The 15,083-nt window shown below is 40.0% G+C and overlaps 1 protein-coding gene across 1 annotated transcript in view; it reads left to right on the plus strand.

The window, feature by feature from the left end:
- The window catches only part of ZFAND3 (zinc finger AN1-type containing 3), a 135,484-nt gene that overhangs the window by 94,005 nt on the left and 26,396 nt on the right, over window positions 1-15,083 (plus strand). Inside the window, exon 5 of the mRNA XM_053382922.1 lies at window positions 3,870-3,935. Within this exon, the coding sequence (XP_053238897.1) occupies window positions 3,870-3,935 (66 nt within the window). The remainder of the gene's footprint in view (window positions 1-3,869; window positions 3,936-15,083) is intronic.

The following is a 15,083-nucleotide window of genomic DNA, read 5'->3' on the forward strand; positions in this document are numbered from 1 at the left end:
AAGAATGATAGCAAGATATGTCAACTTTTAGATGTCTGTTCAGCAACCTGATTTCTTAGTTGATATGGGCTTCCTTTTTTTAATTGCAAGCATTCAAAAATACAGTTGCCATTATAATATGCAAAAATTCTGCCTGTGCCGAGCCTTATAAAGGTTGGCAGTCATATGATTTATTCAGCTTGAAATCAACCTAGACTGATTCTAAAACAGTTTCCACAACCCACTGAGAGATATGGAAATGGGGCCTTAACATTGTGCATTCGTATTTACATCCAAATGTAATTGTTGAAGCCCTAACTAACACTTTAAGTTAGAACATGCCTTAATGTCATGTTGAATCTAGTGCCATGCTTCTCAAAATGTGAGGTGAGTGTGTTGGAGGTACCTGTCATTGGTAGAGGAGGCTTGACTATCAGGCCATAACCCTTTTTGTGTAGTTTGGTTAAGCCATTTAAGTATCTCTGTGCTTATCAGTTTTTATCAGTTTCTCCCTTTCTCTTCCAGTATCTGTCTGCCTTTTTCCAGGATTGACTTAAGCACGAATATTGCTAAGTAGTTTGCCTTTCTCATCTTGTGTACAGTTGTGAGATATCAAAACAGATTTTTCTCTCTAGCATTGGGAGGCTTTAGTAGATACAAAGGTTGAAAACTACCAATCTGGTACCAATTGAATGTGTAGTACATGTATAGGCAAACTCGGCCCTCCAGATGTTTTGGGACTACAATTCCCATCATCCCTGACCACTGGTCCTGCTAGCTAGGGATCATGAGAGCTGTAGTCCCAAAACATCTGGAGGGCCAAGTTTGCCTATGCCGGGCATAGTACTTACTATGGTAGCAATCTGACAAAGAGCAGGTGCCTAGCACAGAGCAATTGGCTTCATTCTAAACTGGGGCAGTGGACTATTTCAAACTCAGATTAGATTTAACACTTTGACTCCTGCTGTGGTTCTGATACAGATCAGTGTTTCCAGTGTACTGGGGTGGGTGGGTCCTGGGAGCATTTTTGTTCCAGATCAAACAGGCAGGAAAGGATCCCCCTACAATGGCAGTTTGTGTGGGGAAAGTCTGTACTCAGTGGCAAACTATGTGTTCAACATCTCATGAGGTTTGGCACATATATAGGAGAATACTTGATCACAGAACAACTTCATTCTGTCAGTGAGGGGCTTAAGCAAGCATGTTTTATTCTTCATCTACCTTTGAAAAATTTCACAGAAACTGCTGATTTGTGGCTAGAGGTAAGAGCAGTTGCTGGAAATACTGCTGCTTAGTTGCTTTTCAGTCAGTGTTTCTTATGAAATATATGATTGGACAATACACAAAGCATTTTTTATTACAGTTCTCAGCAAAAGAGTGCAAAAGAACAATAGGTGAAGTTCTGCATTAGAGGATAATGATGAAGGCCTGGATATGCTTTTATGTTTAAATCTACAGTGATTGCAACTAAATGTTTTACCCTACAATAAATGTGGGTTTCTGGTTATTGTTTTTTCCACAATAAGATGAACTTCTTCCATTATATGAAGTCTGGAATAAGTTCTATCAAATTTCACTTCTAAAACCTGATGAAATATAGAACTACTTCATCACGATTCCAACTCTGGCTATGTGGTGCCTGAATTGTAGAAAAATAATGTTCATTTGTTCTTCAAAAGAATATACAATCGGATTTAGATAAACTCTGAACACAAAATACGTTATACTCTTACGTTCTATTGATATTTCATAGTAAAAGCACTTTTTCACACAGCTATCTTATCTGCATTGTAATTACTTTACTTTTCTATTCAGAAGTACATGGTGGCTAAAATTTATTTGAACTGCACTTGCAGGAGATATTTATCATTTGGTTGCATCAATTAAGTGTTTTAAATTTGTTGTTAGCTACCGTGAGCCCGGTTTTCTGAACCGGGAAGGGCGGGGTATAAATAATTAAAAAAATATTTATTATTTATATCATAAATAAATTAATAACACAACAACTCCCCGTATATTGAATCCAAGATCAGATTCCTTGTAACCACAACCAAGTAGTTAACACAGGTGGGAAGAATTCAGTTTTGAGATTTCTATGCCTCAGGGTCATAAACATTATTTAGGACAGGTGTGGGGAACCTTCCCCCCTCCAAATGTTGCTGAACTACAACTCCCATAATCCCTGATCTTTGGTTGTGCTTGCTGGGGCTGATGGGAGTTGTAGTTCAGCAACATCTGGAAGGCCAAAGGTGCCCCATCTCCGCTTTCAGACTGCTGATATATATTTCCACCTATATTTCTTGGGCTTTATCCTATTTTGATATTTTGATAAAGGTCTAAATGTATAGAAATTGTATTCATGGTTACCTTATGTGAACAATTTCATATTTGGCTGTTAAATTATTCCTTACTGCAGTTCAGGAAGATAAGTAGCAGGATTTCTGAAAATGGAGGTACATGGTATTGTTAGCCTAGCAAGCATCTCATTTTCATTGCTTTATAATTTGAGTAAACTCTTGCAATGTTGCTTACAGTAAGGACTCACTAGGGTTCCATTTTGTTTCACTGGTTGCCTTTTGAGCAGCAGCTTGAAATGTGCAATGGGAAAGCTCCCCAAAAATTGTCTTTTAATGTTGGTGAATTCCTTGGAGGACAACAAAACCAGTCTCTCATCAGTGCCCGCTAACTGCTGCAATACATGTTGCATTTTCCACAGGGAATAAGTATTCATGATGACTTGTTCGTACTGAGACATCTATACATGCAGGTCCCATTTTACAAACACAAGAGTGTTCCCTGGAAACAGTTTGTTAGGCAAGTGTTTGCAAAGTGAGTCAACAATTTCCATTCGCACAACAAGTTGACAATTTACATTGTGTTCCTGACCATGGAATCTGTGGTGCATATAGCGAGGTTTGGGCACTAGTTCCTTGTGTTCATAAAGCAGGACAGTGTGTGTGAAGTGGCAGTGAGGGCAACTTACACAGAGGCATTTCCACAAGGATGTGCTATGTAATTTAGATTATTCGAGATGTTTAAGAAACCTGTAAGAGGAGGCAGTCTTACCCCTTTATTGCAGATGGAGGGTTAAAAAAATAGTGACCTAACAAGTTAATGGCCAAGGTGAGATTTGAACCTGCAGCTTCTGATTCACAGGTCACACTCCTAACCAGCTGTGTTGATTTGTGGGTGCATGCATATTGAATATTGTACAAGTAGAAGCCCATTGACATAACTAGAGACGTAGTTTCATAACACTATTTTGCATTCAGTTATTGGTACTTGGGGACTCGCCTTTTACCATAATGACTTAATTTTAAGCTATAAGGTTATAATCAGTTATCAAAGCTGCAGTGTTGCCAGTTACATTTGCTGTCAATTCATTTCAGCGGAACTGATCAGGTATGTGTGTTTACTGCAATATATCAGACAATTATTAGGCAGCTGGCTTAACAAGCTCTCTGGAGAGTTCTGCTCTGGTACATGTTGAGGTCTGCTAGGAAATTTAGAAGCCAGTCACTAAGCCAATTGCAATATGGTTAGGACGTCATTTTTTAAAAATTGAATATTGGTTTTAAATAATATATGTAAAGTTATATAGAATTTATTGTAGTATATGTTGCCTTGTTCAACAGTGTTGGCCATGACTGTTATCTCACCTCTCCACTATATTATCCTACTGCAGAATTTTCATGATGTCCATTTTTTGGTGGTAGGAGCAGAGAGTTCCAGCTTCATTATTATTGTTGTGACTCTTCCACAGCATTTGTAGCATGTCTATGCAAGTTTGTATTGGTTACCTATATGCCTTGGATATTATACTGTTCTGGATGACCAACATAGTAATGCAAAAGTAATTTTCTGGAACTGACTTATTTCTCTGTTTTCAGGTGGGCCATGCACAGATACAGCTCATGTCTCCTTAACCACAGCAACCAAAAGATCCTGCGATTCAGGTAAATCTTAATTTCTTTTTAAACATCACATCAAGCTATATAGTATGCTGAAGGAGAGAACAATATTAAAAAATAACACTGGGAACCAAGAGGTGCACATTCACCACACATGTGTAAATAACCCCAATCAGCCACACGCTCACCGAAACATCAAGAATTACCAAACCTCAAAAGACAGCTGAACAAATTGTTAGGGTTCCCAACACCTTAAAAAAAATCAAATTAAAAGTTACCATTTTCGCTAAAATATACTACCGTGGAGGGGCACTCCTTACTTCCTGCAACAAGCAAGAGAGTCCTGAGCTGTCCTAGGCCATGACAGGTACCACTGCTGACTGCTAATGTTCCTTTATGACAATGAGCACAGCTGTAGCAGATGGGCAGTAGAAAAGCTTTGCTATGCTGCAATGCTTGTCTCTCAATTTATTTGAGGCTGAAGGGCAAGTAGTCCTCACTCCTCCTACCTTTCTAACAAATGATACCAAAATTAAGCAAAATTATAGCTTCTACCTTTGCAATGGCAATATTTGAAATAATAGTTACTAGCTCTGTACAAAAATAAAGTTCACTAAGATATCATTCTTACTGACAGTAAGAAAAATAATAGCAAAACAGATTTTGAATGAAGCAAGCACAGCACCCACTTCATCTCTGGACAGAAGCTGGATACTGAACAAATTCTCTCCCCCCCCCCTTTTCTTTTTTGCTTTGGTCTTTCTTCCATGAACAAAGAGAATGGCTTTCATTGACCATCAAAACATGGTAGCAAGCAGTAGATGTCCCTTGGTGTCTTAAGCCTGGAGTCTCGTTGGGCCATGAAGCCTCTGTGCTTAGTTGCCCACAGTGTCTCAAGAGAATGCAAATGTGTAACATGATGCTAACTCCATTTTGAGTAAATAGGTTTTGATGTGTGCATAGGTGTCAACTTAAGGGCAGTGGCATTGATTTTGACACTCAGTGTAGCTGCATGAAAACTGATATGTCATTAGCTTAGGGATATGCCTATGAAGTGCATCTAAACTAAAGAAACAGAATAATTTTGGAAAGGGGGAGGCAGAAAAACTTCCCCATATCAGAAATTGCAGCACCTAATAGTGATTCTGCTACATTCACTAGCATCATATGAAGCCATTTATGTTAAGGTAGAGATAAATGAAAATGCCCCTTAATGGTTAATAATAATAATAATAATAATAATAATAATAATAATAATAATTTATTATTTGTACCCCGCCCATCTGGCTGGGTTTCCCCAGCCACTCTGGGCGGCTTCCAACAAAGATGAAAAATAAACTAAAATGTCACATATTAAAAACTTCCCTGAACAGGGCTGCCTTCAGATGTCTTCTGAATGTCAGGTAGTTGTTTATCGCTTTGACATCTGATGGGAGGGCGTTCCACAGGGCAGGCGCCACTACCGAGAAGGCCCTCTGCCTGGTTCCCTGTAACTTGGCCTCTCGCAGTGAGGGAACCACCACAAGGCCCTCGGAACTGGACCTCAGTGTCCGGGCAGAACGATGGGGGAGGAGATATACTGGACCGAGGCCGTTTAGGGCTTTAAAGGTTAGCTCCAACATTCTCAGTGCTAAAAGATTTTGCGTCTAAAATAGCTGCAAAGCCAATCTTCTCTATCCCAGTAGTCTGGCCTTGTATTTTCTGAAAAGAAATAACCACATAAGATTCACAAAGGAATGGAACGACATTTCCTGCTTTTTTCAATTTTCACCTCTGGTAGTTTTGGTGTCTATAATACTTTCACACTATTAAAATGTTTATGTTGAATATATTGAATAGGAAAAGTGTTGAGCCCCCATCCCTTTTCTGTGTATGTACTTATCCAGTAAATTTGGCCTTGGCCCTGGCTGCATTCACATGTTTGCAGATAGCATTTAGTTTGCCCTTTATAAATAGGCATGGGCGACATTATTTGCATTTTAATACAAACTTACCTAATTTGCACTTCCCAGACCAATACAGAAACGGAAACACTGTTACCCTTTTGAAATTTGTACTTTTCTGAATTTTGTAATGCCATTTTTGGACCAAAAAATGGACACAAAAATGCATATTATTATAGAGAATTTTATAGAAAAATGTGTGTGTTAGTACAAAACACAGTTTATTAAAACATTACTTTGATAAATATATGTATTAAGCAAAATTGCTTTAAAAATGCATACATTGTGAGAAATGAGAACAAGATGTATTATGTACCACTTAATGCCAAAACAGGCTTCTAAGCAGTTTTGAGAATATAAACACCAGTTTCACAACTTCATTGAAATACACAGTAATTAAAATGATAGGTTTTTTTGTGCAGACTTCTGTGTCGAATCTGAACAAACTAAACTTCAAAACTGGGAAAATGAGAAACTGAGAGAAACAAAAAATGGCAGAATTGTCTGTACCTACCTTCAAGCATAATACATACCTTCTAGCTTCTTCCTGCAAGAAAAGTAGTCCCAGTCAAACATGACATAATTCCGCCATAGTTTGTAGAGATATTTATCTGTTAAGTACAGGGTTGTGCTTTGCTAGATTGGGAGCAGCAGCTATGATTGAGACTTTAAAGCTTTTAAAGGTGTCAATTTGCTTGGAAATGCTAGAAAGTAAGTGCAGTGGATATACCAAATCCAATGGCTAGTTTCTTGACTTTGGCTGTAATTTTTTTTTTAGCTTCTTCTTTTACGCTCACATTTTTATCATGCATAATATGTGCAGCAAGGACAAAAAAAAAAAACCACAACCCTCTGGTTCCACCATTAATTAGGTATGCTATTGCTCTGCAGTGGTAAAGTGTCTGTGCTAACAGTATAAAAAAGGTTAGTGAGGCCTTTTATTATAAAAACAACTTTGAGAGAGTTTTGTTGTTTCATTTGACCTTTAAGGTGCTCTTTAAGGAGCTCTTTAGTATTTGACTGGTGGCGGGCACCATGTTACAAATTCAGCTCTCTTTGGACCTTCTCACTAGAAGGCATGTGATGATGGAACACCGACAAAGGTGCACTCTACATCATAGGTCCTGGCAGTGACAGCGCCCATTAATGACACTTTTTTACCCTGCTCACTGCTCAGTTGTACTAATAGAACAGCACATCAAGCAAGGCTGTAAATAAAAGTTATCACCTAATAGGTGGGCACTGAAGTGGAACGTACAGGAGCTGAGGCATAGAGGCCTTATTACCGCTCATCAGCAATTATAAACAGGATAAAGTGTCCAGGACTTGCACTGACACAGCAAAGGCTAATAGAGGCTGGGAGATGATAATGTACCAAGATAGCATGATGGATGTTGATGGAATTTTACTGTCTCGTTTTGCTGCCTATTTCTGATATCAATTGTATTATCTCCTCCATATTTCCATATCTTTTTTTCGGAGGGGAGGCAAAATGTGAAAGGATGCTATGCATTTAGTACACTGCACCCCATGGGTTGCATTTAAAAGATTTGAGGTTACTATCGTTATGGTTACTATACATTAAAAATAACTAACAGTGGCAAAGTGTCTATCGTAGGTCCCCCTGCACCCTAGGATTTTATTTTATTTTATTTTATTGTACTTCTGCAAATCTTGTTGATAGCACCTCCTTGGTTCTCAGGGACCCAGTTTGGGTACAATCCTATCAGCACTCATGAGTTCAGCTTACTATTAGAGGAAATGATAGTGTCTACACAAGTGCATAGTGCCTTCCTTGCACCATTAAGCAACCACAGCCAACCAAACTATGTTTCACTATTTAAATTAGTTATTTGTAGAACTCCATCTGCTGTGTGAGCATGCATGTGCATTTCTTAACATACAGAGCTTAAAGGTAAATATACCCCTGCCCGTACGGGCCAATCGTGTCCGACTCTAGGGTTGTGCGCCCATCTCACTTAAGAGGCTGGGGGCCAGCGCTGTCCGGGGACACTTCCGGGTCACGTGGCCAGCGTGACGAAGCTGCTCTGGTGAGCCGGCACCAGCGCAGCACACAGAAACGCCGTTTACCTTCCCGCTATTTATCTACTTGCACTTAAAGGTGCTTTCGAACTGCTAGGTGGGCAGGAGCTGGGACCGAAAGACGGGAGCTCACCCCTCCCGGGGATTTGAACCGCCGACCATGTTATCGGCAAGCCCTAGGTGCTGAGGTTTTACCCACAGCGCCACCCGCGTCCCCATACAGAGCTTACAGTAACTCAAATTGGATTTGCATCTTGACTGGTTCAGTAAGGGGCAGGTTAGAATTCTTTCCAATATTCCCGCACTATATTAGTGTAACATCTCAGAAAATGAAATTGAACTGCAGCCATGTTTCTGGGGGTGCATGGGTCCCACCCAAGTATTTCATTATATTTATGGATCACTTCCAATAATAATAATAATAATAATAATAATAATAATAATAATAATAATAATAATAATTTATTATTTATACCCTGCCCATCTGGCTGAGTTTCCCCAGCCACTCTGGGCGGCTCCCAATCAGTGTTAAAAACAGTACAGCGTTACATATTAAAAACTTCCCTGAACAGGGCTGCCTTAAGATGTCTTCTGAATGTCAGGTAATTATTTATCTCTTTGACATCTGATGGGAGGGCGTTCCACAGGGCGGGCGCCACTACCGAGAAGGCCCTCTGTCTGGTTCCCTGTAGCCTCACTTCTCGCAATGAGGGAACCGCCAGAAGGCCCTCGGCGCTGGATCTCAGTGTCCGGGCTGAACGATGGGGGTGGAGACGCTCCTTCAGGTATACAGGACCGAGGCCGTTTAGGGCTTTAAAGGTCAGCACCAACACTTTGAATCGTGCTCGGAAACGTACTGGGAGCCAATGCAGATCTCTCAGAACCGGTGTTATGTGGTCCCGGCGGCCACTCCCAGTCACCAGTCTAGCTGCCGCATTCTGGATTAATTGCAGTTTCTGGGTCACCTTCAAAGGTAGCCCCACGTAGAGCGTGTTGCAGTAGTCCAAGCGTGAGATAACTAGAGCATGCACCACTCTGGCGAGACAGTTCGCAGGCAGGTAGGGTCTTAGCCTGCGTACCAGGTGGAGCTGGTAGACAGCTGCCCTGGACACAAATTTGACCTGTGCCTCCATGGACAGCTGTGAGTCCAAAATGACTCCCAGGCTGCGCACCTGGTCCTTCAGGGGCACAGTTACCCCATTCAAGACCAGGGAATCCCCCACATCAACCCGCTCCCTGTCCCCCAAAAACAGTACTTCTGTCTTGTCAGGATTCAACCTCAATCTGTTAGCCGCCATCCATCCTCCAACCGCCTCCAGGCACTCACACAGGACCTTCACCGCCTTCACTGGTTCTGATTTAAAGGAGAGGTAGAGCTGGGTGTCATCTGCATACTGATGAACACCCAGTCCAAACCCCCTGATGATCTCTCCCAGCGGGAGACACCTTGCAGTGATTTAACTCTAAAAAACAATTACGTATATAAAAAGTAAAACAATTTCATATATAAAACATTGACATATATAAATGACATATGATTACATTGCAGCAAATATGCTTTTACAAATACTTTGTGTGATATTCAGCTTCTTACTCATATTAGACCTATTGAAATTAATGAATATGACTTGGTCAGGTCTATTACTGCCCTGGGTGATGATCACCTATTATCTTTCCTCCTGCACCGCAGCAGATGATTTCTAAATCATTTTACTCTGTACTTTTGTATTAGGTATTCTCTTCAGTTCTACAATAGTTGTGTACAACACTTTTTGTATGCTTAATTTTTAATCATCATGTCATGGTTGGTATATCATTGATTTACCAGTTATAAAGCTGTTTCTCTGGGGTAGTTTAAGTCAATGGCTGAATATTAGATATTTCTCTTAGTCAGCAGCAGAGACTTTTTTCGGAATAATTTGTTGTTGAGGACTGGTTAAAATCCTAAATTGGCTGTTTCTATGCAAACCAAGTTTTCTGTTTCAGCCTTTCTCATTGCAGAAATAATTCAAAATAAGGTTAAGTATAATAACTTAGAGTGTTTTATTTTTAAAAGCAATTTTCAAATTCTCTATTGTAAAAGGGCCGTTTTAAATGTATTTTTTAAAAAACACAAATGGAAGCTAGAAAGAGAATGTGTGTACAATCTCTTCTACACAGCTATAGCTGGGAAATAAGCAATAACTTCTTAAAAACTGTTGTCTTATGTTTTTAGTTTCTAGCAGCTACAAGCAAATGCAGATTTCAAAGGCTATGATTTCGCCTTTGAAATACACATCACATACCTTGCAAAGATCTTGGTTCCACAGTTCCAAGTTTGTAACAATTAAGACTCAAGGCAAAATACTGTTTGTGTAATAAATTGTGTATACATGAAAATTGAAGTAGCGCTTGTTCTAAATAAATTTCTTCAGTGGGCCAAGCAGATTCCTCTAACCAGAAGATTGTTGCCTATTTCTTAAAACCATGAACTGTATACAGACATTTTCATATGGAAAAGTATAGATTCTGCTGTTTGTTCTTTGTCTTCTCTCATTCCTCAGCAAACCACCTGATCAAGTCATTGTTTGTTCATGCCCAACACTCTTACTGCCGCTTCTTGCTTCTGGTTTCCTTTGTCTTTTCCTTCCTTTATTTTCCTTCTTCCACGCCTTCTTCCCTCTACAACCAGTGCCTAATGTGCAGAATTCTTGATGGATTTCATTTTGATAGCTTAAGTTCCTTTTTTAAATAGTCGGAGGAACTGTGGCAGTGATGTTTGAAGGCTCATTAGTTATTGCCCTTACTGATGTTTGCACAGTAGTTGGGATCATAAATGTCAATCTCTCAGGCTATGATACGTCTTTTTTTTAAAAAACCTCCCTTGAACGCCATGCCTCAAATACTGTCATCATGCCAGAGATTAATCTAACAAGTCCCTTCTTGAGAAGCAAGTAGAGATTGAGGAGTTTTTTCTCCCTTGATACTTTCTATCTTTTTCTCTCTTCCTTCCTGTTTACATATTCCCTTGTTCATCTTCCCCATTCTTATCTCTGTTGAGGAAAACAATTCTCTGAAACATCAGGGAAGTGCCACAATTGCTGTTAGGGAAGCTATGTGTGTGCATGTTGTAAACTGTACTGTGTCAGGAGATTAAGAGATTGAAATTCAGCACTGACAAGTCCTGACACAATTCATTTCAGAATTATGAGACGAGAACATTGAATAATAAAGACATGAACAGTGACCGTAAGGAACATATGTAACTTGCAGCCAGAGACAAAACAGTTTTTAAGGCAAGTGCCCTGCTTCAAGACAGCATTAGAAATTTTGATCTTCTGAGTGACTTAATTTCTCCTTTTTCCAATATTGCAGAGTATCTACAATTAGAAGAATCTGCATCCTTAGAAACTGTACACTAGTGAAATCCTTCTTTTCACTTGTGTTGTGGCAGCAGTACACTGTGGTAAAGACCACCCTTCCTTTCTCTCTTCCCACCCCCTGTTCTCCAGTGATATCTCACCAGATACCTCAGTATAGTGTTGCCCCAACCTGGCCTCATGGTTTACTTGGGAAAAACAAACCAACAGCTCAGGTTTGGATATCACAACTCAGAGTCTGGCTTGTATCTAGGCAGCAGAGGAAGACATGAAGAAAGAACTTTTAGCAATGTACACCAACATGCTACGCTTTTACATTTAAACCACAGTTTGTTTTTAACTATGGCCTAAGGGACGCGGGTGCTGCTGAGGGTTAAACCACAGAGCCTAGGACTTGCCGATCAGAAGGTCGGCGTTTCGACTCTCTCCGCGACGGGGTGAGCTCCCATTGCTCGGTCCCTGCTCCTGCCAACCTAGAGTTGGAAAACACGTCAAAGTGCAAGTAGATAAATAGGTACTGCACCGGCAGGAAGGTAAACGGTGTTTCCGTGCGCTGCTCTGGTTCACTAGAACTGGCTTAGTCATGCTGGCCGCATGACCCGGAAGCTGTACGCCGGCTCCCTCGGCCAATAAAGCGAGATGAGTGCCGCAACCCCAGAGTCGGTCACGACTGGACCTAGTGGTCAGGGGTCCCTTTACCTTTTAATGTCATGAGTGAACCAGGCCAGAATCAACATTAGTTTAAGCATGTCATTTGGGGCATGGGGCTACATAACAAAGAAGCATAGTTTGTAGAAATTCAACTTTTCTATGTTCATCCCTGTCTTGATTAAAAAGTATTTTGCTTTGTACGGAAAGTGAGGATAGGTGGATGGATAGATGGGTGGATTCTCACAGTGTGACATAATCTCTGGACACTGGTTTGTCCACCACCTATTCTGTTTGTTGTTGTTCCTTCCTGGGCATGGGAGCCCATTTCATTAGCACAATACAAGCCCCAACTTTCCTCTGTGTCTTGGCCACTGAAGTCAGCCTCCTTGACATAGGGAGAATGAGCATAGAACTCTATCTTGTGCTTACAGCCCCCCCCAAGCTGTATTGTAACCAGCCTCATTACTTGCTTTCTAACCATGAAGAGTGGGGGTGGGATCTTGGGATCTCCTTGTCTGGAAATTCACTTCAGTTACTATCAATGGCCAGGTGAGAGGCAAATGGCATACCTGTTGGTGTTTGTTCACCACGAATTAAGGAGTGTTTGAGCACATGTTATGTATGTGTTACTTTCAAGATAAAGGTGCCACAAGACATTGGACACTAGCAGTAATTCTTTGGTAAAACAATCATATTATTTATGTGTTCTTTGAGAAATAGAAAAGTGGAATATAAATTTATTTAATAAATGAGATAAATGTAGGCATAGCCCAATTATATGTGGTGGTGGTGGTGGTGGTGGTGGTTGTTATACCCTGCCTTTCTTCCTAGCAGGGACTCAAGACAGCTTACAGCTAAAAATAAGAAAAACATAGAATAAATAATAATAGAAACAATTAAACATTGATAGTGTGTATTTATTATATATAATCTATTAATATTAGTCAACTCTAGCTTACAATAAAAAGACCCACTAGAGTGCTGTTCCTTTAAGCTGCTTAATTAACCATCATCTATTTATAAAATATTTCCAATGAACACACTAACATATTCTGAAGACTCTACTGCTGTGACTTAGAAAGACAGTAGGCCCATTCCCTCTTAGTCTTTTGCCATCTCCAGATGTCCCGCTCCACTTCCCATTCTTTAAGGATACCTGGATGGGAGAGTAAATGAACATTTCTCTCAGCATCATTGCTGTTCATCATATCATAAGCAGCTGGACTAAAGATTCTACACTAGGAGAATGGGGAGTATGGCACTTTCATCTGTTTCCCCTTTATGATAACCCAGAAGATGCAGGGAGCCTCTATGGGGCAATTGCTTAGTGACTCAGGCAGCAAGTTTAAAACTTTTCCATCACTCCACACACTCTGTCTCTACATGCTATTATGTAAGATGTTTGTTGTAGTAACCAAATTGCTTTATCAGGTGTATCCAGAGACCTAAAATCTTACTGAACTATTCTCACAGAGCTTTAGGCATGCAACACATTGAATTGTTAATGTTACATATAATCTCAAAGTCTAGGGCTGAATATGCCATTCTGCTTTTAAAAATACTATTGGATGATAGCCTTATGTTAGCCCTCTCGTGGTTTGAAATGCAGAACGGGGAAGTGCTGGCCTATCTAGTTAATGCATAACCTTTCACTTGCACTACGTTATTAGAAATTTAACTTGCAGTTAGTTTGTACACTTGATTTTAACCAAACTGTGATATACTACACATAGAAAGAGAGAGAGAGTAGAGGAGATTAAATACAATGACCTGCTTTGCACGTAATAAGCCAGAGTGAATGAAACTATGGTAAGGGGAGAGAGACTTTGTGTTGGCCACCAGGCATTGGCATTTTACACCTGCCTTGCCCCACCCTCTGGCCCTAGGAGCCTTCACAGGGAAGCTTCAGAGGAAGAACAGTGAGGGAAGAGAGGAACCTTTGGAACAGAGTTGTTGCCATGTGCATTATGTGCATGTGTCTTTTAATAAACTGAATGAACAGAGTGGAAGAATATGAGTCATGGGGGTGGGGAGTGTGTGTGTATGAATTAAACAGTGCTTAGTTTATTTTATTGGTTGCTATTTTGTTAATGTTGTTAATACTGTTTTATGGGTTATGAATTCTGTAGTACTTTTGTGAATCCTATGATACGACTTTTGTTGTAATTGTGCCGTTGCCTATTTTTTTAGTTGTTTTGTTAATAGTTTTTTATAGACTGTAGTTGTTTTACTGATGATTTATAATTGTTTTACTAAAGATTTGTTAATTATGCTACGTGATTTATGTTGTATTTGTGATGTTCTGTTCTGTTATTGCTATTTATTGTTTGTAAGCCGCTTTGTGATTCATGTGAATGAAAAGCAGCATAGAAATATAATAAATCACATGAAGAATGCTAATACACAGTACGCAAATCACACCATATGACAACCTCCTCACTTTGCCTTGCAGTGTAGAAAACATCCCATGCACTGGCTTAACATTGTATGTAAACAGGCATTCGTAGTTTTTTTCCAAGCACACCATGAGAAAAAGCAATGATGAAACCATGGGTCACACATAATACTAAATCAACATTCTTATTTCTTTCCTCCCTGCATGACAAAGTGGAGCAGGCGGGCATAATTTGAGCAACGTGTTTGATCCTGGTAAACTATAGTTTAACTATGGCTTACTATTACAAGCAAACGAGGCCATTATATAGATTCCAGCTGGGCAGTCTAATCACTTGGTCCTCACTTGACACATCTTTTGAAGTGGATTGTAGGTTTGAAAATGCCTCTTTGCACACTGCGGCATTCTGAATGTTATGGGCATTAAATGTGTTAGCTTCCCTCTTCCTGTAGGTGGCTTACCTGAAGTACCTTTCAATTTACAGCTTTGTAAAGCAATGTATTTTCCTATCTCCACTCCTTCTCAACAACATTAGTTTTCCGGGAGAGCAAAAATTACAAATAAGGTTATTAAAATATGTAGTACCTTGACTGGCTTTAAAGAGAGATCCTCAGAGGATTTTGGATCTGTAGCGGTAGGTACATGTTGTGTTTAGTTTATCTTGTCTGTGTATAATCATTTACATTTAAATTGTTGTTCTTGTAGAGAGAGGGAGGCACAGTACGGTGCTTTCATGTGCCGTCGTGGTTATTGGAGCTGCAGCTAGCACACTGTGCCCTAAAAATCTCTCTCCCGCTCAGCC

This window comes from Podarcis raffonei, chromosome 3, assembly GCF_027172205.1.
Source record: "Podarcis raffonei isolate rPodRaf1 chromosome 3, rPodRaf1.pri, whole genome shotgun sequence".
Lineage (NCBI taxonomy): Eukaryota > Metazoa > Chordata > Lepidosauria > Squamata > Lacertidae > Podarcis > Podarcis raffonei.